Below are 25,978 nucleotides of genomic sequence, written 5' to 3'. Positions count from 1 at the left end.
AAGCTCTTCGGGTTCTCCCTCTTCGCCTTCGTCGTCGTCGACCCGAAGGTGGCGTCCCCAACAGTAGCCCCTCGAGGAAGGCTCGATCATCTGGCGCGTGGCACGCGTCCTCAAGCGCCACCCTTGTCACACCCGGTTTTAAGGACAAAACCGAATGCATAGCTATATGTATGCCAGGATCAAGTTTCATACATATAGAGACATTATAAGTGTATAATCAGTAACAGTATCACGTAAAAGAGAATTACAACAAATAGAAGATTATCAGAGTTATACAGCTTATTCTGGAAACGATGGCTTCAACTTCACAGGCAATCGACTGGGGGTTGCGTACGCCTAGAACTCAGCATCATCTTCAAAATACTCCACAGCAATCTTTCCCTTCTAAGCAGCAGTAAGCAAGGGTGAGTACACTTATGGTTGGTACTCAGCAAGGCCACAAGAAATAACCAGAATGTGATTTATATCCATCTTTAAGTTTATTAATCATGTGAGGGTCCAAGCCGCTCTTGACCGTGAGCACGGCTGATATATCAGTTTTACACTCTGCAGAGGTTGTACACTTTCACCATAATTCGCGTAAAAGTTCCGAAGAACTTTGAACCCAACCACGCAATGTGCTAGCTAGGCACAATACCACACTTCCGAGGTGTGATTGCATAGGGACGCTACGAGGCCTTTACAAAGATTCCCTAATCCATGACAATCCGCTAAGATTTCAAGCCAAAGTGGTCATAACACTGCCCTAATGAGGTGATACCTTGCCAAAGAATCATAAAACAATACCAATTGCTCCAAGAGGACTAAGCTATATCCCATCAATGCGTCCCTTCTTGACCTTTCGGTAAGACTGTCACAAGCTAGAGTCTCTAATTAATCAGTCAAGACCAGAGCCATATAGTATTGTGGTTGTACTGTTTTCTTGGGTGGTTCTTCATGTTCCAATTAAATCATAATACTCTTGTAAATAAGCATAGGTAGAAAGATGGTTATGGTCACTTGTCTTTCTCCAACGAAAAGCTACTCTTACTGCTCTTCACTACTCTTCAGCTTTTGCTCACTTGCAAATCTTGATCTTCAATCTTCGAACAGCGATCCTTCTACTCGAAATAATCATGGAGCAAACATACAAAGCAAACAACAAGTATAACTAAGAACAATACACCAAAACAGAAGAAAGACTTTAAAAGAGCATACTAAAGGATATGGCTCGCTGCTACGATGACGAGAGCGCAAGAAACGCGGAAAACGGAACTAAAACGGCGATTCTATGGGATAAACGATGCTTCAAGGATCTAGTCGCGATTAACTACGGACACAAAGGGCTAGCAAAAAGTATTTGCGAGGCACAGTAAAGTGTGCTCACAAAGGATAACAAGGTGATAAAGCTATTGCACACGTCACAAGGATCACGTGAGCGCAAGAATCGATAAAAACAGAGCTAAAACGAAGAAGTTATGGGTAAAACATGGTTCCAGGGGCTTATTTGTGAAGAAACAGAGCTTCCAGGGGCTAGATCTGAAGAAAACAGGGACCTAAACATAATTATACCTAATCTTCAGGGGTCAGTATGCAAAACTAGGGGTCTCGGACTGCGGGTTCGATTTGAGGAAAAGGCAGGGGCTAAATCAGAAAATAAAGGACTTAAACAGAATTATTTTTGAACAGAGCAGGACGGCGGGTTGATTTTGAGAAAACCGAGGGGTCTTTTTGCAAAACGTCTAGGGTTGACCGGTATTGACCCAGTTGACTCGGGTCAAACCCGATCTGGGCCACTGGTTTTAGATCTAACGGTTTGGGTTTGGTTGGGTTTGAATCTAATCTCAGCCGTCGGATGAAAATTGGACGGCCAGGGCGATTTGGGGGGTAGCAGCGGCGCTGGGCGTTGCCGGCGGCGAGGTCTGCGGCGAGGTCGCCGGACTTCGTCGAAATCGACCGCCCGGGCACGATTTCGAGCGTTGGTTGGCCTGGGAGAGAGAGCGAGACGGGTAACGCACCTAGTGGTCTGCGCAGGGCTTCGACGGGCAAGGCGAAGCGCTCCGCGGTGGCGCGCGACGGCGGATCGCCGGCGTAAGGCCGGAACGGCCTACCGGCGCTTGATTCGAACCGGGCTCGGGTCAGGGAGCATGCGCGCAACGCGGCAAACCGATCTAGAGGGTCAGGTGCCCGAGTTGGAGGCCGGGCAAGGGCGCTCCACGGCAAGTGGCGGCTCGGACTACGCCGGCGAGCTATCTCGCGCGAAGGGAAGCAAGAGGGAGGGGAAACCGGGTCGGCATCAAGCCCTACCTTGCTGGGAAGCTTCTGCGGCGGCTTGGGCGTCGAGGAGAGTAACGGAGCGGCGGCGCAAAGGCGGCAACCGAGCTCGATTCCGACAATGGCGGCTCGAACTAGGGTTTTGGCAAGCAGGGAGGCGGCGGCGGCTTCGGTTCAGAGTCTAGGGGGGTCCGTGCGGTCCTTTTTATAGGGGCGGCCGGGCCGCCTTGGCGTGCGGGCCACGAAGGAAGATGCGGGCGCGCGGGTGCCGGACTCGGAGCAGAGTCCTGCTCGAGCACGGCGGGGAAGGAGGCCCTGACGGGCGGGGCCCGTGCGGCAGAGAGTGAGAGGGGAGGGCGCGACGGACTGGGCCGAAGGGAGAAGGTGGGCCGGCGGGAAGAGAAGGAAAACGGAGCAGGCCGGGATTTGGGACAGGAAACGGGCTGCGGTTTGGGCTGCGGGGGAAGGAAAGGAAAAAGGAGAGGAGGAGGATTGGGCCGGCTGGGCTGAAAAGAGATGGGGAGAGGGAGAAAGGTTTTGCATTTTTTTTGAAATAGATTCAAACCTATTCAATTCAAATTTAAATTCAGGAGAATTCAAACTTGAGTTGAACAACAAGCAATGGAATAATGCATTGCGGCATGAATGCAACACAAATAAAACAACCTCAATTAATTTGGAAAACAATCAATATTTATTTTCTGTTACACTAAACTCTCTATAAAGAAGATAAGTCTTGGGAAAATTTTTAAAATTATGAGAAAATTGATGATTTATTTTTAATTTTAATCACATCCTGAAATCCAAAAATTTCAGGGTGTGACAACCCTTCGGGCGTGCGAGCGTGCGAGAACGTCCTGAACCTGCGGAGTAAGTGGAAGAGGCGGAAAGAAGACATTTTGTCGAAGTCATGCAGTGATTAAGTATTTCCCAAAGAATTTTAACATAATATTTTAAATGGACAATATGTATGGAACGGGTTAAGTAAAAAGACGCTGCTGTCCTGTGGCTCTTCGGATTCTGTTTCTTCTTCGCATGGGCAAACTTGTCATTTCTCGCTTGCGGCACGCTTTCCCATGCGCAACGGTTGGGCCCGGCACTATATAAGCCGACCCCGGGGGAGGCGAGAGCTCACCTCCCCCGCTTTTCAGCCCCCAAGTTCCTGCTCTTGCCTTTAGTCTTGTGCTACGGATCTTTGCAAGGCACCAGCTGAATGATTTTCTTCGTTCCCCTCCTTCGGGCGCAACGGGCAACGGCTTCCTTTGAAGAAATGGCCCCCTGGGGACAGTACTCGTCTTCCTCCGACGAAGATTCTTGGCAAAAGCTATATGACCCAAGGCATGATCGAAGACCTGGAGAGGCAAGGTGTACTCGGAGCTGGCATGGCGCGGCCTCCTCCAGAGGGTGAGATTGAAGCGAAGCCTCGTTTTGACGAAGTAGTTGTTTTTCGCGACTTCTTTATTGCAGGTCTTAGCTTTCCGCTGGATCCGGTGGTGGTTGAGATTTTCAAACTCTTTGACGTCTACACTCATCAGATGACGCAGATGAGCTTCGTTCGGCTGAATCTGTATATGTGGTTGTCGAAGACCTACAGGCTGAAGCCTTCGGCCACTGGATTCGCTCGCCTCTTCAGGTGTCATTTCCAGCCGAAGACTGTGTTTGTGAAATCGAGCGAAGGTGCTGAAGCTACGGAGGCAGACCCTCAATTCGGAGTGTACACCTTCGCGTTCCACACTCAGCTTCCGAGCCCGGTCGTCGCTTATCGCAACCGGTGGGGCGCGTGGACGACGATGTGGTTTTACCACAAGGTCTCCCTGGATGAGTCCTCGCAGACTCATCCTTTGGTGGTGAAAGAGATTGGATTTCTTCCGGAGCAGCCTCTGTCTGTGGAAGTTGACGAAGGGACGGAGGAGGCGAAGGCTCATGTCGCGATGCTCCGGGAGGTGTCAAAGTTATTTTCGACGCGAGATATTGTCGAAGAATATGTTGCTTGCAAGTGTTTTCCCTTTCGCGAAGGTTGGTCTATAACCTCGTGGGCGGGAAGGGAGAAGCGTTTGGGCGGCCTTCCGATGCCCAACTTCTCTACGTCTTTCGGGATAACAAAGGAAGGTTAGCCCCTGGCCACCTTTCTTTTTTTTAAGCGTCCTTCGCATACTGTGCACAGGTGTTGATCCCGTGGCCGTAGAGATGCTTGCGGACGAAGCCATTGGGGCGAAGGCTGCGAAGGAGCGGACTCTTCTTGAGTCCCGGCTGGGAGGCACCCGGAACAACCGGGTTTTTGCGTTTTTTGAGATCGAGGCTCCCTAGCGCGCGGCCGACGTTCGGCTTGCTGAGGCCGAGGAGAAGAAAAAGGCGAAGGTGGAGCCTTCAGGTGCTGCGGGGGTCAAGCACAAGAAGTCCAAGGGCAGCAGCAGCACGGGGGCCCTGGAAAAGAAAAAATGCAAGAACGACGGTGGGGGAAAGCTTGCTAAGAAGCGTTTTCGCCTCCTCGACACTGTCCTCGTGCCACCGCCGGCGCCGTCACCTCTTCGCAGCAAGGGGGGATCTGAGGACAGAGTGGGAGAGTCGAGTGGTGGCAGTGCGGCGGCGCCACGAAGCCCCGCTGCTCCGATTGAAGCCGCCCCAGAGCGGGCGATGCCCGCCTTTCCCGCCTTCTCCGTGCAATTCAGCGAGCCGAAGACGGAGAGTGATGATGACAATACTCCGAAGACCCATGCTGCTGCCGGCTCGGCAACGGAGGCTGAGGACCGTGCCGAGAACACGGCGTCGTCATCTTCGGGGGAAGAAGAGGAGGAGGAGGCTGTTAATGCCGTGGTGTCCGATGCGGCCGCGAAGGGGAAGCAAGTTGCATCGGAAGTCAATTCGGATGATTCGAACTCGGACAGCAGCGCGTACTTGATTTGTCAGTCTGTCCCTTCCGAAATTGCGGAGGCTCTCAGGATGAGACATGCGAAATTGATTGGTGGTCAAGTTATTGGTAAAATTCGCTTCGAGAGCGGGCAGCATGAACGGGATTATCTTTCCGAAGCTGGTGCCTCGTTTTTCTTTCCGCTCATGGAGCGAAGACTCATGCTGACTGGTGCCAGGAACACTGTGCAATGTGCCGAGGACCTTGCCCTGAAATCTTATGTCGCGGCCAGATGCGCCAGCCGTTTGCTGGATGCGGAGCATGATCAACCCCTCCGCATCGCCAGTCTGGAACAGAAGGCTCGTGGCCTGGAGGAGGAGAAGGCTTCACTGGAGGCTAAATTGGCCAATGCTCGTGCCGATGCGGAGGCGGAACTGCAGGCAGCCCGTCTCGAAGTTGAGAATGCCAAAGCTGAGGCAGCTGAGCTTCATCGGTCCTTGGAAGCGAAGGCCACCGAACTGAAGGATGCGGAATGTCGGGAGCAGGCTGCTACGCAAGCGGTCAACGCCTATCGTGAAGTCGTTCGTGCTGGTGCGGAGCCTCTTCAACGCGACATTGTCGCCTTCCTCGAGACCCTGAGTCTTTCACCACCCGATCTCTCTCCGACAGCCAATTCCATTTCGATTTCTGAGCTGTTTCGGTGGCTTCGTGCTTGTGTTTCCATGGCAACCTACGGGAATTGTGCGATGGGTGACTTGAGCGCCGCCGTGGCAGTGCGGTCTCTCAGCGCCGCGATCTGCAAAATGCTCCCCGAAGGCAGCGGCGCCGAAGCTTCTTTGACGAAGACCCAACTGCGCACAATGAGGGATTCATCCTTTGTGTGGCCTTCGCCAGAAGAAGTTCGTCCGGAGACTCTGCCTGCCCTTCCCAAAAATATCGCGAAGAACTTCACCGTAAGTTTCTTCAAGACTCACGGGAGGGATCTTGTCCGGGGCGAAGCTGAACGACTTCGCAAACAGGCAAGATTGTAACCTTTTTCACGAAGTATTGCTTTATTTTGAACTGGCGCTAACCTAGTTTTTTTCTTCAGCTTCAAGACAACGCAGAAGCCTTCGCGCGAGCCTTTTTGGGCCCTGCCAACGCTGGGAATCTTCGCAGGACTTCGACAAGTGGTGCTGGAGTGGCTGCTGAAGGCGAAGATGGACGCGGAGATCACCCCAGAGAGGACGTAAATGCCGCCGAAGATTCAATTTTGTGGATGTAACTTTTACTAAGGAACAAATATTTTTGTAAGAAACTAATACCTTCGGTGTCTGCGCAGGACGCTGTGCTGGAACCTGCGTGGATCACCGAAGGTACCCTGCCTTTGTGGATGCGATTCGGTTCTTTTCATGTCGCTGGTCAAGCCTAGGCCAAATATCATTATGAGCATCCTTGGGGTTCTTTTGCGGAGTGGTTGGAGCGTTTGGAACGGAGATATGATAGGGATAACACGGAATCCAAAAAAATTTGGGCCGAGTTTTCGAATGATCCGGAAAAACAAGCCAAGATTCTAGCCGATAGTACCCTTTGTCGCGAGACGAAGCGTATTTTAGATACAGATCGCCCCTACGCGCCCGCAAGGGGTCTTCTTGAACCTAAGCTGGAGCCTGTCGACGAAGTTTCTGATGTTGGGAGCTTTGCATACCGTCTTGGAGGGGACATTATGTCCGAGTGAGACTTACATGGAGCTTTGCTCGTTTTCAGGCCTTGGGTTCGAAGCATATCTGCGGAAGACGGCCGAAGAGATAATTGACCGTGCGGTCCGCATGGTCATCGAAGATGTGGAACGCCGTATTTTCGAAGAGGAAAAGTCGATTGTGACTGTAAATGAATCGAGTGTGACTGTGTAAATAAATTGATGGGCGAAGCCCCTTTTTTAAGCGTAAATGTGAATGTGTAATTTTATTGTTAAATTGAATAGTGAGTCCCTTCGAGGACAATGTTGACTGAAAGCGAAGCGCCACCCTTGATGATGTTATTTTTCGGTCCTCCGAGGACGCATTGTTTTTTACTTGCGAAGCGCCGCCACCCCCCCTGCGTTCTTGGAGGGCGGATCTAATTTAAAGGAAAAAACCGTGGGTCTTCGATTTTGATGAAGCCATGTCTAGTTTGTCCCTTCAAGGGCGCATTTTGTTTTATTTGCGAAGCGCCACCCCCCCTTTTTGTGCTCTTGGAGGGACACTCAGTTGGCGAAGCCTTTGATTAATTTGCGAAGCGGCTAACGACTGCAAGAACTCAATTTTAGCGTTCGCGAAGCGCCGCCCACCCTTTTGCGTTATTGGAGGAGTGAGGCGCGCTTTGTTGATCGGTGTTCATGTGCCTCGGGAACTGTGTTTCGGAGGTCTTTTGAGAAAGAATGGGTGCTTGCCCTGGGTCTTCGGCTTTCGCACGATGGGACTGACACATGCCCTCAACGCTTTGGAGCGGAGGAACTTTCCGATGCCTTCGGCGCTTTTCGCGGAAGGTTTTCCATGCCCTCGACGCTTCGGCGCGTAGAGACTTTCCGATGCCTTCGGCGCTCTTGCACGGAAGGTCTTTTCCATGCCCTCGGCGCTTCGGCGCGGAGGGTCTTTTCGTTGCCTTTGGCGCTTTGCATGGAAGGTCTTTGTCATGCCCTCGGCGCTTCGGCGCGGAGGGACTTTTTGATGCCTTCAGCGCTCTTGCGCGGAAGGTCTTTTCCATGCCCTCGGTGCTCCGGCGCAGAGGGACTTTCCGATGCCTTCGGCGCTCTGTGCGGAAGGTCTTTTTCAATTGAGAAAAAACAAGAACTGAGGCTCAAGGGTGCTGCGGGCCACTCAGCTCCGCGAGCCCTGGGCTCATTTCTAGAAGTGTTAACCACGCATACCGCACCGATGACTCCCCCCTTCGCTGCGACAGAGGGGGAAAGATGCTTCAGTGCCTTTTCATAGGCTAGATTTTTATGGGAACCTTGTTTATATTTCACATGGGGTTACATTGGGTTGCCGCCTCGTTAAAAACCTCACACCTTCAGCAACCAAAGCGATTGCGCGAAGGCTTCCCCTGTGAGGAAAAGAGTACGGGCTCTTGAATACATTGTTCAAATAAACTGAAATAATATTACAAATTATTCCAAAAAAGAAAACAATGTGGAACTAGACAAAGTAGCGTTGGAGCATATCCTTGTTCCAGGAGTATGGCTCTTCGACTCCTTCGAGTGTGCGAAGCCTGCAGGCTTCGGGTCTTGCCATCGAAGCGACCAAGAATGGTCCTTCCCATTTGCTGTGCATTTTCTCTTGTTGCTTACTCTTCGGGATGCGTCGAAGGACGAGATCGCCCTCCTTGATTTCCCGAGGTCTCACCTTCTTGTTGCGCCACCTTCTGGTTTCCTCCTGGTATTTGCCGAGGTTGATTGCCGCTTGGATTTTGATAGCTTCGATTGTGTCAATTGTTGGCTTGATGTCCTCGTCAGGTGCTTCTGTCCTATAAGACCTGGCGAAGCTCTTCTGGAGTCATGGCCTCTTCGCCATAGAGGAGCTTGAAGGGTGTGAATTTTGTGGCCCTCGACTCCGTTGTGTTGTGAGACCAGATTACTTTCGGCAGCTCATCAACCCACTTGCCCTTCGGCTGCTCTGTGATGTTCTTTTTGATCCCTGTGAAGATGATCCCATTTGCCCTTTCAACTGCCCCGTTCGACTGCGGGTGGTATACTGAGGCGAAGCACAGCTTAGTGCCCAAATGCTGACAGAACTCTCTGAATGTTGTGCAGTCAAACTGTTTGCCATTGTCTACAGTTGCTTCTTTGGGTACGCCGAAGCGGCATACGATGTTCTGCCAGAAATTTTTTTGCAAAGTAGCGGCTGTGATGTCGCGAAGAGCTTTGGCTTCGATCCACTTCGAAAAGCACTCTACAGTGACTGCTGCATACTTGAAGTTGCCTGGAGCTGTTGGCAAGGGTCCTACAATATCGATGCCCCATCGCGCGAGCGGCCAGACTGGGGGTATGAGGTGGACTTCTTTGGGTGGGAATTTGCTGTAGTGGGCATGCTTCTGGCAGTTTGGGCAGGTGCGCACGATTTCATGGGCGTCAGCCACGGCCGAAGGCCAATAAAACCCTTCGCGGAAAGCTTTTCCCACCAGGGCCCTTGTTCCTATGTGCGAAGAGCACATTCCAGTGTATTGCTTGCAATAGTTGTCTGCCTTCGGTTTGTGAGATGCATTTCAACAACGGAGCACAAACACCCCCATGATATAATGCGTCATTGATTATTGAGTAGCTTCGCGCCCGAAGGGCAAGTTGTTTTTCCTCTTTCTCGTCCTCTGGAACGAAATGGCCTCGAAGGTAAGCCATGATCTTAGTTCTCCAGTCTTCGCTTGATATAGCATTGACAAATTTTGCTGGTTCTTCAGCGCAATTTACCGAACCACTCTTGATTGTTTCGAAGAATACATCCGGAGGCAACGGGTCATTCTCTGCTGCTGCTTTCGCCAGGACGTCTGCTTGCTTGTTCTGTGTTCTGGGAAAGCTTCGCACACTAAACCCCAAGAAATATTTCTCCATGCTGCGGACTGCTGCCAGATACTTCGCTAACTCTGGATTGAGTGCTCTGAATGTCTTGCCAATATGGTTTATGATGAGTTCAGAGTCGGACTTGATGGACAATCTCCTCGCGCCGAGTGCCCTTGCCTTGCGAAGGCCTAGAAGCAGACCCTCGTATTCTTCAACATTGTTTGTACACCCCGAAAAATCCAGTCTTGCAGCATATTTCAACTGAGTCCCCGAAGGTGTCGTGAGGATTGCCGAAGCGCCTAACCCATTCTTGCAATAGGCTCCGTCACATTCCAACAACCAAATGGCTTCGATGACCGGAGGGTTCTGCGAAGGTGTTGCTGGTGTCCAGTCAGCAACAAAATCTGCCAAGACTTGAGACTTGATTGTGCTTCGTGGGATAAAATCAATGGTGTGCGATGCCAACAGGGTTGCCCATTTCCCGATTCTGCCCGAAGCCTCTCTATTTTCAAACATATCCCGAAGGGGAAAAGTTGTTGGGACTTTGATCTTGAAACTCTGGAAATAATGGCGAAGCTTCCTGGCCGTCATTACCACTGCATAAGCCATCTTTTCCATTTATGAATAAAAGAGCTTCGATCCGTTTAGAGCTTCGGATACAAAGTAGATTGGTAACTGCTTTAAGGTGCCTTCGATCATTCTTTCTTCGACTAAAGCTGTACTCACCGCGGAGCTTGAAGTTGCGATGTACAACAAGAGCTCTGCTCCTGGTGTTGGGCTTGTCATTACCGCCAAGTTTTCCAAGTACTTTTTCAAACCTTCGAAGGCTCTGTCTTGTTCAGGACCCCAGTGAAAATTTTCCGTGCCCTTCAGCACCTTGAAGAAAGGAAGAGATTTCTCCGCAGACCGCGAAATGAATCTGTTCAGCGAAGCTAGGCGGCCTGTCAACTTCTGCACCTCCTTCTTGGTCGAAGGTGGTCGCATTCTTCTGATGGCTTCGATCTTTATCGGATTTGCCTCTATGCCCCTCTCAGTGATCATGCATCCCAGAAGCTTTCCTCTTCGGATTCCGAAGACACTTTTCTGGATTCAATTTTAGCCCATGCTTGCGAAGGTTGGCAAAGGTTTCTCGACGGTATGAGATATGATCTTCGCGCTTTTTGCTGCGCACGATGACATCGTCGACGTACGCGGAGATGTTCATGTCCAACTGAGTGTCAAGTACTACTGCGATTGTTCTATTAAACGTGCATCCGGCATTGCGAAGCCCCTCAAGCATTCTTACGTAGCAGAAAGTGCCGAAGGGAGTGGTAAAACTGGTCTTCTCCTCATCTGATTTCTTCATGAATATCTGATGATAGCCGGAAAAGCAATCTAGCATGCTTAGCATCTCCGACCCTACAGTCGCATCTACCAAGGTGTCTATGCGGGGCAAAGGAAACTCATCCTTTGGGCAAAACTTGTTCAGAGTGGTGAAGTCAATGCACATTCTCCAGTTGCCATTCTTTTTTGGGACCATGACTTCTGAACTTCTGAACTTCGCTTTGAGCGGCTTTCTTCCGGTCTTCGGACATGGTACGAAGACGCTGCTTGCGTGGCTTGACTTTCGGATCGACTTTCAGCTCGTGCTCCATGACTTCCCGACTAACTCCTCGCAGGTCCGAAGAGGACCATGCGAAGACGTCTTGGTTGTTTCTAAAAAATTGTATCAACCTGGACTCTTCGGCTTCTTCGAGGCCTTTGCCTATTGTCATTGTGCGGTCTGGTACATCTTCGCAAAGCAAGACTTTTTTAGTGTGTTCTGCCGGCGTGACCCCTTCTTTTTCGGTCCGCTCAGAACTGATTGGATTCGCTGCCTCTTCTTCAACGCCATTGTTACTGGCTTCGATGGCGTGCACATTTTTCATGGTGCTCGCTGCGTTGTCTTCGCACCTCCTGGCTTCCTCTTGGTTGCCGAGGATCGTGATGACTCCTCCGGCTGTTGGAATTTTTATGCATAGGTAGGCTTGGTTGATGACTACCGCAAACTTGATGATGCTATTGCGGCCGAAGATGGCGTTTATGGGTAGGCGATGTCCACCACATCGAAGGTTATGACCTCAGTTCTCTGGGTGTTACCTTCGCTGAAAGTCACGTTTAGCTCTATCTTGCCTAGGGCTTCGATTCTTTTGCCCCCAAAACCAATAAGTGGGTACTGAGACTTGTGCAGGTTCTTCTCTGTGAACACCATTTTGACAAAACACTGCCAGGTGAGGACATCTGCGGAGCTGCCGTTGTCCACGAGGATCCGACCCACGTCGTTTCCCGCGAAGTGTACGGAGTTTCTTCCAATGTTTGCTCGAACGACGAGGGGATCATTGTGCGGGTAATGTTGAAGCCTCAGATCGGCTTCGGAGAAGGTAATTGGGATGTGGGACCAAGGTGTGCGGAAATGTTTCTCTTCGCAGACGTGCGAGACTGTGCGGATGTATTCTTTCCTCTGACGCTTCGTCTCATGCACTGGCTCGTTTGATCTGCCGGAGATGGCGTTGATGACATTCACCGTGCCTCCGACTGGATCACTGGCTCTCTCTGGGATTGTGCCGGGTTCTAGCTTCGGAGGTGGAGGGAGGTAATTGGATGTTTGTGGCTGGGGTTGTGGGCGCCACCCTTGATGTTGCGCCGAAGGGTTTTTGGATTTGTGGAAAATGTGGAGCCGAAGGCGTTGGTAGGGCTGGAGGGGTATATGTGGGGTTGTAGTGGAATGTTGGGAAGGATGGTGAGAGGGTGGGGTATGCCGAAGTCCAATGTGGCTGATGCGAAGGCTGCCAGTGAATTTGCGAAGGCGGACCTTGCGGCTGGTTTGTGTGGGTAGAATTGACGGGCTTCGGCGGCTGCTCGGTGTTTGTGGCTCGCTCCAACTCTTCTTTTTTCTCCTTGATGAGGGGGCACTCATTGGTCCAATGACCTTTGTCTCTGCCATGAATGCAGCAGTAGGGTACTTTTTGCTTTTGGTCGGAGTTTTCCCTCTGGCCTCTATTGGAGTTGCTTCGGTCGCTCCTCCCTCCTCTGTTGTTCTGAGGCCGGGAGTCGCGGGCTTCGTCACCGGAGACCGTGTTCACAGCCTTCGCTGTTTTTGTTTGCTCGGTCTGATGCTGGTTCGGTCGGTCGCGATTACGCCCCCTGTTTGCATTCATTTCTTCGATTCTCCGACGCTTCCCTTTGTCAGATACATAGTACTCTTGCATAATTTCGAAGAGCTTGCTCAGAGTCTTCGGCCTGCGGCGTTCGAGGTACTCTCCGCATGGGCCGAGACTCAAGCCAGCGATTGCTGCATCGATGATTGTCTTCTCATCTACATTTGGAGCCCTTGCGCGAAGCTTGACGAGACTGTGCAGATATTCTTGCAGCGAAGCGCCACCCTGCTTTAAGTTGTGGAAGGCGCAAGAATTGACTTCTTCAGGCTTCGGCGCTCTGAAGGCAGCGGTGAGCTCTCTTCGGAGCTGGTCCCAAGTCTGGATGTGTCCAGCCGGGAGATTGGAGTACCAATGTTGAGCGAGTCCCTTCAGCGAGAGGACGAATGCTTTTACTTTGCAAGCCGCGCCACCTACGGACGCTTCGATGGCTGCTTCGTACTTGAGGAGGAAATCTTTTGGATCAGAGTCCCCATCGAACTGTGGGAGGATGGTTGGGTTGAAACGTGGAGGCCACGGGATCTCTTCGAATTCTACGGAGAGGGGGGTGGTGGGGTTTTGTTGTGGGTAATGGTGTTGTGGGCGAAGCTGGTTTGGTATCACGTACTCGCCTTCCTCTTCATCGGAGTACTGGTCTTCGATGAAGGGGGGTTGCCTGCGAAGCCCTTGAGGCTGAGGCACTTGTTGCACTAATCTTGGGTCTTGACGAGGGGGCTTCATCATCACCAAACGATCTCTGATGGTCTGCCGCATTGCCTTGCAGCGAAGTTCTTGTTCTTTTTATTTGCTGAATTGTTCCTCTAACTCTTCGGCAGATAGCTGGTGCCCTTTTCCCTTTGTTATTGCAGCTGCCGCATTGGATGTGCCGGCTTGAGCTTGCTGCGCTTGAAGTTGCCTCTCCGCGAGGCGTGCGTCGATTCTCTTCATGGCTTGGATGTCTTCGGCGGAGATGCCGAGGTCGTGGAGGTCGACATCAAGGCCTCCGTCAGCGAGGTCTTCGTCCTCAAGGTCTTCGTCGTGGTCGTCGTTGTCGGCGTTGGTTGGGACGATGATGTTGTTCGAAGGCTGGGCTTCGGTCGAAGCGTTGGCCTCCGAAGCGCTGGGGCTTGGTTTCTTCTTTGCTGCCATGTGGTCGTGTCGAGGACGAACCGCTAGTGGGCGCCAAAACTGTTGGTGAAAGACACTCTCTGGGACGAAGAGGTCACAACAGGCCTGACGAAGGGAGACTGGAACTCGTGAAAGGAAGACACCAGCACAAAGGCAGCACGAAAATCAAAGCAACAGAGTAATTGCACTGTATTCAATGTGTCTTATACAGTTACACGGGGGGGGGGGTATTTATAGCCCAGAAACTCAACTACTCCCTGGCCAAAATTCCGTTACTAACCCTAACCGCTAGCATCTTGGAATGTTCCCTGGGCAAAAGCGCAATGTTACAATACTTGACACAACTTAGTGGAATTACAACTGTACATTCCGTACTGGACTCTGACAATGGGGCCGCTTCTCTTCGCTTCTCTTCGCCACCGAAGGTCTTCGCTGCTTCGCCCGATAGGGCCATTGGAATCGCTTCGCTGCTCGCAACTTCGGCACGCGCACCGTCCCTTCGCTGCGGGCGCCGCCTCTTCGCTCCTCTTCGGGTGGCTTCACGTGATTCGGGCCTTCGCTTGGCGGGCTTCGCTCCAAGCTCTTCGGGTTCTCCCTCTTCGCCTTCGTCGTCGTCGACCCGAAGGTGGCGTCCCCAACAGGTGTTTGGGGAGGATAGATGCCAACTTCTTAGGTGCATAATTTCAGCTTTACTGGACGATGTAATCCCTAGATGGCTAGCGATTGCCATATTTCTTCTTGGTAGTCCACACCCGTAGGGAAGCCCACTTTTTTCATGAGTTGATCTAATTAAAGATTGTGAATTTACAGTGCTCGTGCTTAAACATCATGGCATGGGACATTTTACCTTCATCTTGGTCTTTATTTTTTGTGCAGTTAACATTGCTGTAGCACTTGCCAAGGTGTTTAAGCTTAAGGTTGGTTTACTAGATGCTGACATATATGGTCCATCGATTCCCACAATGATGAATCTCCATGCCAAGCCTGAAGTAAGTGAAGGTATCAGTTAAATCTGTTTCAGAACAAGTCATAGTCTCATAGAGTAGACAAAATGGATATTTTTATATTAAAGTGGACAAGGTTATGGTACTTCTTTTGATTTTTTTTATCATGGTAGCATGTCACATTTCCGTATTCTAACTAATAAATATGCTGTTAAGTTCTCTTCTGCAATTTTTATTTATCTGAACTGAGATATACCAGAGAAATGGAAGAAAGGTCAACTTGATGTAACCTTTCTAAAGTAAAATCACAAGTTAATTCTATGCTGAAAGAACCAGCTAGAAGTCTGTTTTCTAAACTTGTGGTCAGTGGTTATTTATTGTTCTGTAGTGTGCTTTTATCATCCTGCAGCCAGGTTGCTTATGTGTGTCCAGATATGGTGAAGTAAAACAATTTACTTAGTTTATTTTTAGTATTCAAATTACTTTCTTTAGCCTAAATGTTAACTACGGAGTAGAATATGCAGATAGCTCCATGTACTTAAATAATTGAGCCCATTGCAGTAGTTTTGGTTCAGTTGAAACTGCAAATCAAATTTATCACATTTTGACCAAATCAGTTCAATAACTGAACTCCATGTACTCTTAAATTTACATGACAAAACATTTTGCATCCATCAGTCTCAAGCTCTATATTACCTGAGTCGTGAGCTGAATATAGCTTTTTGGAAGAGCATTCTGCATTATTTTCAGAAGATGTCTACCAATTAATCTGACAACCCTGACCTTATGATTCCCTCTGTATCATTATAATTTCTGGACACTATCATTCTAACATGTCAATGAAAAAAAATGGATTTAAAAAAAAAGAAATTACAAATGTGCCATTTTGCTTATTGTTGCAACCATGGTATGTCCTTGTGGGTTCATTTGAATTCGTGACTATATTTTGTTTACAGACATGAAGATGATTCCAATTGAGAACCATGGAGTGCGATGCATGTCTATTGGCTTTCTGGTTGACAAAGATGCGCCAATTGTTTGGAGAGGTCCTATGGTTTGTCTTTCCATGTGCTTCTGTTAACTTTTCAGTATTCTTGCTGTATTGCTGTACATTTTTCGTGTAAATTGGTTTACTTTTGTTTTGCATCCTTAACGCATGAGAAACATAGACTGAAATGTACCGTACACTTGCTGTTGCAGCTTGTCTTGCTTTCCATCCATGTACCTTTAGGGCAATAAAACTGGTCTGGGGTTAGTTAGACATGGACAATTTCTTTAACTTTTTTCCCCATTCCATGCCACAGATGTTTTCCCAATCAAATCTTATAGATGTGGGGAGTGACTAATTCAAACTTATCTTAGTTACAGGCTTACTGCTCAAAATATTTACAGAACAGTTCTTTGTTGCACTTTATTTATGTCTAGTAATGGCCATTTACTTTTGGTATTTTGGAATCCATTGATCAGGGAGAGTACTTGTGTAGTAAATGATACTGTGGTTTTGTATTTTCTAAGTGTTCTTTTGGCACGTTTAAGTTCTACTATGTTCTCAATGCTACGTTTTTTTTCCCCTGGTATCAGGTAATGAGTGCTCTCGAGAAGATGACTAGGGGAGTAGCTTGGGGAAATCTTGATGTTCTTGTTGTTGATATGCCTCCAGGCACTGGTGATGCTCAACTATCAATGTCACAAAGGCTTCGGTTATCTGGTATATATACATCTGGCTATGAAGTTGCAAATGTTGGTTTTGATATTAAAGAAATTGAGATTTTTCACATGTGTTTTCTGCAGGTGCTTTAATTGTTTCAACTCCTCAAGATATTGCTCTAATTGATGCTAGAAGAGGAGCCAACATGTTCCGTAAAGTTCAAGTTCCTGTATAGTTCTTAACTGGTTGTCCATGTCATATTAAATATTATTTGCAGATACAATTTTATTTTGAACATAAAACTCTACATTCTCTTTCCTCTTCAATTTCTTTCATTGCCAAACTCAACATGATACTATTTTGTAGTCAATTGCATACCATATTACCATCTCAACAATTGAAGGCATGACACATTCACCTGAAAAGGGCATATTTCATTTAACAAAATGGAAAATATGTCTAGTCTTCCCAGCAGAACTGAGTTTGTTGTTTTGTCAGATTTTGGGTTTAGTAGAGAATATGAGTTGCTTTAAGTGTCCAAAATGCGGTGAGAATTCGTATGTTTTCGGGGAAGGTGGAGCCAAGAGAACCGCAGAGGAAATGGATATGAAATTACTTGGTGAGGTGAGTGAATCTCGTTATTGATTGGAAGATGCACAAACTTTCTAAAGCTATGACAACTATGCTCTGTATCTTTTTTTTATTAGGAAATATTGATTTTTTGGGGGGAGCATGCAACTGTTGCTTTAATAATTACTACTTGAGATATTGGAGACATTCAGTTGATTTAGATCTGATGAATGTTGGAGATAATAGTTTATCTAGGTTCATCTGTAGATATACTTATGATATCTGACCAACACTACCCCACTTTTTCTTTCAATAGATACCTCTAGAAATCGGCATCAGAACAGGTTCAGATGAAGGCAAGCCTATTGTCATATCTTCACCAAACTCTGCATCGGCATGGGCATACATACATGTTGCTGAGAAGGTGACTGAGAGGCTCAAGGAGCTAGCAAATGAGCGACAAAAGGGCCCAGAAATCTTGCTCTGAGAACACTGGCCGCCCTGTTTCTTGTCCAACTATTTTGCGTTTATGCTACGTACTGATAATAGAGTGTTGTTGCAACTTGCAAGTAGCTATACTGGAACTTGTACTCAAATAATGCTTTGGTGCCTTTTACATGGATGTGTGGCCTCAGTTTTCAACTGTTTTAACGCTTGGATATCTTTGGGCGATGTCAAATGCCCCGAGCACCACATTTTGCCTGTCTCTTCAACATGTCCTAGGTTATTTCATTGATCTTCCATGACTCCATTGGTTTAATCTCTGCTAGGGTTTTGGATAGCCAAATTTTGATGGATTTTGTCCAGTCGAAAGCTGAGTGCCGGTTATGGTTGGAAACCTTGCTTAAAGCAACGTAATTGCCATGTGTGGTAGATAGTACGATCAGATCGATGATTCGATATTGGAGAAGATATGTTGCTAGTTTCATCAGGTTTTTCATTGTCACTGGTTTTCTGAGCACATGTCATGATCTTTTTATGCGCATGCCATTGCTCATTGGTTGGCTCTCTCCTCTCTGTTGGAAGACGCCTCACGCCTTAGCTTTCCCGCGGGCTTTCTCTAATCTTTCCATGAAGCCATATGTGAATTTAGGATGGATATAATTTTCCCCCCACCAAGTATACAAGATTAAGCACAATATCATTTGCTCTCCCTGCACTGAGCAAGACAGAATCTGAAAACCCCACTGAATGGAATTGGATTTGCATTATAACAACAAGATTAAGTTGGAACTAAGTTGGTTATCAAAAATCAGTTGTAGGCTATTAGAAACAGTAGCAGGAAGTTGCAACCTATTGGAACTAGCTGAAATGAATTGGAAGCAAGTGGAACGAGCTGAAACTATTTGGGTTGCAAGCAGCTTGAAGGAGTTTGAAATCAGTTGGAATATAATAGTATAAACTTCTTCCTTGACCTCATGTTGTTAATGTGCATGAGTGTACTTTGTGTACTCTTGTAAGCACAATTGAGGGGGCGTTTAGCCTTTATCTTGTGGGACTAATGGTTTCTTTCGAAGTTTATGTTGAGTAGTCTCACACATTGGAGAAATGAAGACATCAAAAGAGGATGGATAGTTCCCGAGGAATCTCTGGGTGCTTCAATGGTCACTCTAGGAGGTCTCGGTCTCTATAAATCAAGTGTTCCCGGTTTAGTGTCGGATGCCCCAATCCTTTACTGGAAATGGAAGTGAATGAGTTGGAGAAAATAATTGAAGAGTGGACTTTCATTGTCATTTCTCCTTGCTAGAGCTCATCAAGTGCACATGGATCCATCCCATCGATTAGCCGAGACCTTGTCAACAAAGAGTGGTAACTCCTAGTTCACAATTTGCAAATTTCATGAATTTTACCTTTTGATCTCTATGTGAGTTTCTTCAAGTAAAGTAAGAACTAGGAACCTAATATGGATCTTGGATGATCATCAGAACTCAAATTCACCACATTTCATCAAGTGAGAATTATGGCCATCCAAATCATTGAAATCTCACTTATGTTGGTCATGTCAATGAAAATTTGTGTGGTGATCTATCTATCTTGGTGGTGGTATGTATTCTTTGGCATTTTTTGCAAATTTATTATGCCTCCTCTAGAGCCTTAATTGAATCAAGTGCATTTCATAAGTAATTTAAGTACTTGATGCACATATTAAGGGGGAGCCCATTATATGTCTTGTGTCATTGAGACTAACCTTTTCTTCTAGTGAATTGGTGGTGTCTCTTAGTGAAAATGAGTTTCTCATGGGTACGCTACATCAACTCAATCCAAATTGTAAAGTTATCCCCCAATATTCATTTGTATTGCAATTTTAATTCTAAAAAAAACCCGACCAGGTGGGGGAAAGACCGCCCCCGCGGCATTCTATTAAGAAGAGGCCAGTTTTGATCCAGGCCGAGAAACCCCCCGAACCCCGGCTCTTTCCGGGCTTGGGCCTGCGGCACCGTTCCACTGGGTCGGAACTGCCGCCCCCCAGCGTCGGACCAGCCCCCAGGCAGCACCGTTCAACTGGGTCGGAATCCGCAGCCCAGTGTCGGACCAGCAACCCAAGCACTTCGGGAGCACAGCGAGGGTTTTTTTTCCCCCTCAGGCGGAGTAAATCCGTCCCCGACGGGGCTCGAACCCTCCACCTGAGGGGTGCCGCCGGACAGCTTCGACCACTCGGTCTAGGCAACCTTAGGCTGCAATTTTAATTCTTAAAGTAGCTACTCTCCATAATATTGCTTAAATTCCCTTATTTGGACTTAATTGACCCAAAGCAAAGTGCATACGTTCTTGCCTTCCACGTATATATGTATGCACTATCAAAAAGTCGAATTTAGTCTATGTTATGAGGTTTTGCAATTAGTGATCAACATGCCTTCCACATCCAAAATGGTCACTAGTTGTGAAACTCTAGACTATGCAATTTAATGCTACCTCTTGTCTTCATTAGCATTCCAGATACAAGCATTCATTCATGGGGATGGAAAAGGGGGAGGGCGCCGATGGTGAAGGTGTAGAGACCGATCTAGAAGAAGTTGTGGCGGGGGAGGTGGTGGCGGAGACCGGCGAGGGAGGAGCGGCGGGAGCAGAAAGAAGAGAAAGGTCGTTCGGGAAAAAACAGATGGCTTGGGAAAAATAAATGAATTGTCTTTCTTTCACAACGAGTGGCAGGTGGGTATTTCTTTGAAGTTGCCCACCTCCAAAACAGGTGAAAGCAGGTTCCTGTTTTTGGATTTGTACTGTAGAAAAAGCTGACTTTGGGCAAAAAGCACCTAGAAGTTTTGGGTCCTTTGGTTGGCTTTTGACTTTTGTGGAAGCAAAAGGTTAGAAAGCCCAACCAAACACATCCTAAATATCACAGTGCATTACCATAGGCTATGAAGCTGGCACTATTTTGGCCCGGTCCTTCCATGTGGATTGCATATTATATTACTCCAGTCCAGGAAGTACAAGAAAACAGGAACATACACATTAGCAGCGGTAGTAGCATGTACAAGGGCTAATTGCCAGAATAAGAATCCTACTCTTGTCTTACTGCAGTTTCTTCATATAGAGAGCCAGATCTGCATTATATTGAACTTAGTTAATAACTCAACTACAAGTTTGACAAAGTTGCAGCAGCCAAAGCAAACTTATTACTTGACTTTTAGTCGGCAGCTCGATCCATAAGTCAAGTCGTTCGAAGATCATTTCTGATTTGAAACCAGAATGAAATGATGAACATAGATGGAAGCAGTCTTCTAAACACGAAAGGGCGTCCGTCATCGGGGCATTCTCTGACTCCTCGTTGAGCCACGTCGCCCGAAAACACAACAAGCGTACTATCGGACCATCCAACGGGCCATGGGAGCGAGCAGGCTCGCGCCGCCTTCCGACTGCCGCTCCGCCCGGCGGGCCTCCGCCCTACTCGATCCTCCTCGACCCTTCACGCGCCTCCGCCTACTCTCGTCAGCCCCGCTCCACTCCTACAGGCGCGCGAGCGCCCGGCGACCACGGACGACCAAGCGGCCCAGCGGCCGGCTGCACGTGGCCAACGGGCGGACCAGTGGCTACTGCGACCATCAGCTGAGGCCAGAGCGCGGCGCGGGGGCCAGCAGGCTGGTGACCGGCGGCAGCCAGTGCCGGGGAGGCCCGGCCAGCTGCGAGGTGACCGCGGCGTCACGCGGCCAGACGCAGCCGCCATGGCCTGCCGACCACGGGGCAACGCAGCGCGGCCAGCTCGCCATGACCTTCCGACCACGGGGCAAGCAGCCCTGGGCGCAGCTCGGACGAGCAGCCGGTCAGGCCGGCGACAAGCAGGTCCGCGAGACGCGAGGTGGACCTGCAGCGACGCCCTTGACACTACTGCGCCTATCTCTCCCGTGTTCACACCTGCGCTGCTTTGACCTCGACGTCCGCTTCATATTCGCCCAGCAGGTGCTCGACACAATGCCGTTAGTACACTTGAAGCTGTGTAAGTTTTCCTTTTGGTAAAATAAACGGATTTCCTGTTTTATTTCCTATGCGTAATTTCCTGCTTTATTTCACTGCTGTAACAAGTATAAAATTCACAGACAATCCTCTACTCTGCATGTTGTTTGAACAGCCGGCTGGACAGAAATTCTCTCTCTGGGCCAGTTCCTTCCAATACGAAGAACCTCACCAACGTAAGTGAGCTGTAAGTTGTTTAGTACCATTGCATTTGTGATTGTATGTATGGGAACATTCAGTCATACTTAAGACCGTACTGGTATATTTCAGCAGCTTAGCCAACAACCAGCTCACTGGACCGTTGCCTGATCTATCAGGGATTGAACTTCTCAATTATGTGCAAGCAATCTGCACTATGAAAGATTTCTTCTGCTAACTGAAAACCATCACTGAACATGCTTAACCTCAAATTCTTCCACCGTCTAACGCACCACAGTGATCTGAACAACAATACATTTGTTCCTTCCTTAAGCCCGCTGTGGTTTTGGAAGTTACCGCAACTCTCACCTCTGTATGTTTATCCCACAAACTTCATAGTCACGAGCCTACAGATATTGTATGCTATGCACTTCTTGCTTCATCAAGCCAACTAATATATTTTCCTTCATGCCTTTTTGTTAATGTCAATTTTGCATCAGATATGATGTGACCATGGATGCTGCCCCTGAAGTCCGATAGTTTATGAGAAGACAAATATAAGAATCTCATAATCATTGTTCAAATAGGTGAAGCTGTTGCTGCAGAAAAGGCAGCAGAAAAAGAGCACACATCATCACAAAGCTCTAGGATTATCCAGAGTAATGACTGAGATAGGCCTCCACAGGTAATTTCCTACAATTACTCAATAGCACTTGCAGTATCAATTACTGATTTTCCCAATCAAGTATCCTAAATTCATTTTACAGAAAATCCCAAGCATACTCATTTTACTGAAAAATAGGCATTTCCCGCCAACTATTGTCATGTCATACTTTGACACCCCTCAAGTCTTCCATGGCCTCTACTCTATTGAATTTCTGTTTAGTACTCGTATAACACCCAGTACAGCCAATACCATCCACAAACTACACTGCAAATTAAAATCAATGATGATTTATATTTGTCAAAATTAAATGACCATGCATACCATGCACAGCAGCGCAACCACTAAATGTTCAATGTACTCTGTACCATTTCTCTCAAACTAACTGCAGCCAAGACTACCATATGCAAATACAAGTTGCCATTATTGATTTTCTTTCTTGCATAACTGTACTTCATACTGTTAATATTATGCTTGACTAATTTATTTTATTTGGACGAGGAAAATACTCAGTTGGGAAACTTAATATGACAAGACAAGCCCATGAAGCTCAATTGGTGATTTGTTTTTCTTACTATACTTTCAATTTTAAGAAATCACAGTGAAGTTGAGGAATCAGCTCATCACAATATTATTCGGCATGCATGGCTGTCCACAATAAAGAAACCATCATGCTCTTGAACAGTTTACATGACTCTGCAAAACATTCAGTTGTGGAGGACGTATCTGAGATAAGTTTATATACTTGCATTTCTAGCCTGATGCTGGTGGTAGCGTCACTTCAAGCTATTTATTTATATATCATGATATGAAAATACTTTTGTATATCATTTAACTGATTGGAGGAAGATGCCTGCTATTTCTATGTTTTAAAATATAGCCTCGTTTCAATCATTTAAGAAAAAAAATGTCAAACACTTTTCCGACTGGCCATTCAAATGCCTAAAAACAGCTCTTCTACCATGTAACACATAGCACTGGCCTACAAGGCAGGGCGCGGCAATGCCGCGCCGTCTTTCTAGTAGTAACTGAATGTTGGTAACTTGTGGTGCACCACCATCCTCTTGAAGCTCTGCAAATAACTCTGAACATAAACAGTTATTTATCCTTCAAATAACTCTTCCAACATCTCCTGCAAGCTCTCAGGACTGACGACGACTCTTGAAGCGCTGACACCACCATCCTCCAAGAACTTTCTGAAGACTGAAATGACTTCGTCGACAATGGTTGTCCGCAGCACCCTCCTTAGCTCTGGGTCTGGAACCTTCCAGAGTTTCTGCGCAACATAGGTCTTCTCAAACTCCGTCAAGAACTTGCGCTGTGCTGAGTATCTCTTAAAGAAAAAACAATAAGGTGAATGACTACGCAAGGGCTTCAACACCGGCGTCCAGGATACTTGCAGATAACTGTTTATGTAACTGTCAATCTTGCGAGCCAGGGCATCCGCTGGGACATCCGAGAGCAGATTTTGAGAAAGCAGTTGGTGCCACAGGAAGTAGAAATTGTTGGCCAGGAATAGGAACCTGAGGCTCTGATCCACGAATGACTGCGACACCCTGGTGAGGCTTTCTCCTAGGGAACGGATGATCACGGTGTTCAGGTTGGTGGAAGAACTGGTATTGTTCTCCTCACCGAGACACAGAGATCCTTCTTCATATGCAGTAGGAGGATCCACTGATGGTGGGCTGTTGTTGGTGTTGTTGTTACTACTCCCTCCTTCCCCGTTTATAAGGCATGGTGGAACATGACACGGTCTTCTAAACAACACTTTGACCATTTATTTATCATATATTATATCACTTTTGATTATAAACTTATAATCATTGTAAAATATATTTGATTATGAATCCAATCATAAGAAATTTGCATTATAAAAATAAAAATTTAATAGTCAAATTATTGGTCAAAGATGACAAGGTTTGAATCTTGATATACGTGTATGCCTTATAAACAGGGAAGGAGGGAGTAGTTGACAGCACAATGATGTAGCTCACTGCAAACTGAGTGGCAACATGAATGTCAGGTGATGGATCGAGCCCTGACGCCGAATGGTCATGGCCATGGTCGTCCGTCGTCAAGGACATGAAGTGAGTCCTGATGCAGTCCCTCGTGTTCCTCATGGCCTCGTCCACCTTGTCCAGCTTCGCCAACAGCAGCCTTATCATCTCCGCGCTTATCCTCGCAGCTTCTGCGTCGGTTGGTGACGAACAGGAGGAACTGAAACTGAGAGTGAGACACGAGTGCCAGAGCTGGACCTGTTCCGAGACCCCAGAGAGAGCGTCACGGACATCTACCAGTGTCCTGAACTTGTGAGCCGATGCCACTGCATCCTTATTGCCGGAAACGATACCACCATGGCCATGGCCGTCGCTGCTAATGCTAACAGGGCTAACGACGTCGTCCAGTGCAACGACGGCGTCGACGAAAGGGAGCATGAGCAAGAAGGTTGCCGCGACAAATCCTACGAATTCTGAAGCAGGTGGCCAGTTCTGTCCATGTCGAGCTGCTGCTTCTTCCTCCTCCTGCTGGCTACACCATCCAGTAAAGCTAGCGACGCACCTGCTGATAACGTGCAGAGCTAGCACCCAGCTGCGTGCGGTGTGCTGGAGTCGCCGCGACACGAAGGTCCTCCCCGCGGATGCGACATCCAGCTGGGCGAGGCGGAGAACCCAGCTGACCTGCAGCTCCGAAAGCCATCTGCCCAGTGCGCTGCTGCCGCCGCCGTCGCCGGCGGTAGTGGTCGTAGCCGCTCCACATCCACCACGGGATCCATGGATGATGAGGTCCCTGATGTGCTCCCGCATCGTCGCCTTCTCTTCGTCCGTGACGCCGTCGCCGGCGGCAGTGAATGGGAACGGAATGGACGCGGCGGTGCTGGTGGCGTAGGTGGTGGCAGTGTTGGACATGGACAGGGTGGTACCTGAAGCGATGCTGCTGGCTCCACAGGTGTCGTCGTGGCTGTGATCAAACAGAGCAGGTTGCGGTGGTGGCTGCACAGGATCGCCGCCCCCGCCTCGGTTGGCGGATGCGACCGTCGACCTCCATGCTCCCCGCCACGCAGCCGCCATGCCTGCCGGCTGCCGGCACGGTGAGCTAGCTAGCTAGTTGCAACAGATGCTGCAGTCCATAGCTGCAACTTCGAGCATTCTATGGAGGAGAGGGTCACGTAGTACCAGGGTTTCAAATCTCGGCCGGGAACCGCCGGTTTCCGGTTTTTTTCGTTCCCGGTCCAGTCCAGGATGGTAAACCGGTTCCGGTTTTTTATATTTTATACTTCTAAATCCAAAAATATAAAAATAATTTTTTTGTGTTACTGTTCTGGTTTTGAATAGTATCACCGGTTTTTGAAACCCTGCGTCGTACTCATCATGCCGTGCGCATCACCAACGTGTTACACTTTTGACTTTGACTTGGTGGGGCCCGCGGAAGTTGACGTATTTGGAACAGCGACGTACGCGTTGTCGTTGTGTTTAGCGTTGACTGACACTGTGTGCTGGCAGCACAGTCACCGGTAACGTGTGTTGAGTGTTGAGTGTTGAGTGACTGACACTGCGTTGATGTTGACTGAACGTGGAACTAGTTTCCGCTGCTATGTTTCCGTCCCAATAATATTAAAATCACTCTTAAATAAGATACTACGTACCTCCGTCCCAAAATATAAAACATTTTGACTT

At 48.2% G+C, this 25,978-nt stretch overlaps 2 protein-coding genes across 12 annotated transcripts; both read left to right on the top strand.

Annotated features, from left to right (window-relative positions):
- Positions 1 to 631: 631 nt before the first annotated feature.
- On the top strand, positions 632 to 17,759 carry LOC120687220. The gene is made up of 9 exons (XM_039969212.1): positions 632 to 6,120; positions 6,192 to 6,329; positions 6,423 to 6,456; positions 14,768 to 14,890; positions 15,792 to 15,889; positions 16,417 to 16,543; positions 16,627 to 16,712; positions 16,982 to 17,107; positions 17,370 to 17,759. Exons 1-9 carry the CDS (start codon positions 4,888 to 4,890, stop codon positions 17,538 to 17,540), a joined length of 2,136 nt encoding a protein of 711 aa, XP_039825146.1. The 5' UTR covers positions 632 to 4,887; the 3' UTR covers positions 17,541 to 17,759.
- Positions 17,760 to 20,806: 3,047 nt separating this feature from the next.
- On the top strand, positions 20,807 to 24,007 carry LOC120692222. 11 transcript variants are annotated; one of them, XR_005682538.1, is made up of 4 exons: positions 20,807 to 21,485; positions 21,618 to 21,678; positions 22,228 to 22,325; positions 23,444 to 24,007. XR_005682538.1 is itself a non-coding variant. In XM_039975480.1 (4 exons), the coding sequence occupies exons 1-3, from the start codon at positions 20,876 to 20,878 to the stop codon at positions 22,308 to 22,310; spliced, it is 786 nt and encodes a 261-aa protein (XP_039831414.1). In that variant the 5' UTR covers positions 20,807 to 20,875; the 3' UTR covers positions 22,311 to 22,325; positions 23,444 to 24,007. The 11 variants fall into 11 exon arrangements, 6 of the variants coding, with proteins under 6 accessions (XP_039831414.1, XP_039831413.1, XP_039831417.1 ...); XR_005682534.1 differs by having other exon boundaries at positions 21,586 to 21,678; positions 22,141 to 22,325; XR_005682537.1 differs by lacking the exon at positions 23,444 to 24,007 and adding an exon at positions 22,818 to 23,179.
- Positions 24,008 to 25,978: the final 1,971 nt, after the last annotated feature.

Source organism: Panicum virgatum, chromosome 9N (genome assembly GCF_016808335.1).
Source record: "Panicum virgatum strain AP13 chromosome 9N, P.virgatum_v5, whole genome shotgun sequence".
NCBI classification, from domain to species: Eukaryota; Viridiplantae; Streptophyta; class Magnoliopsida; order Poales; family Poaceae; genus Panicum; species Panicum virgatum.
Note: the sequence above shows the minus strand (reverse complement) of the source record. Positions and strands in the feature narration are given on the sequence as shown.

Excerpts from the sequence above, each read along its gene's own strand:
- LOC120692222 (XM_039975480.1), top strand. The coding sequence starts at position 20,876 with ATGGGAGCGAGCAGGCTCGCGCCGCCTTCCGACTGCCGCTCCGCCCGG. Across the intron at positions 21,486-21,585 it reads GTTAGTACACTTGAAGCTGT|ACAATCCTCTACTCTGCATG; the intron begins GTAAGTTTTCCT and ends TAAAATTCACAG. Across the intron at positions 21,679-22,227 it reads ATACGAAGAACCTCACCAAC|GTGAAGCTGTTGCTGCAGAA; the intron begins GTAAGTGAGCTG and ends TTGTTCAAATAG.
- LOC120687220 (XM_039969212.1), top strand. The coding sequence starts at position 4,888 with ATGCCCGCCTTTCCCGCCTTCTCCGTGCAATTCAGCGAGCCGAAGACG. Across the intron at positions 16,713-16,981 it reads TCCGTAAAGTTCAAGTTCCT|ATTTTGGGTTTAGTAGAGAA; the intron begins GTATAGTTCTTA and ends TTGTTTTGTCAG. Across the intron at positions 17,108-17,369 it reads ATATGAAATTACTTGGTGAG|ATACCTCTAGAAATCGGCAT; the intron begins GTGAGTGAATCT and ends TTCTTTCAATAG.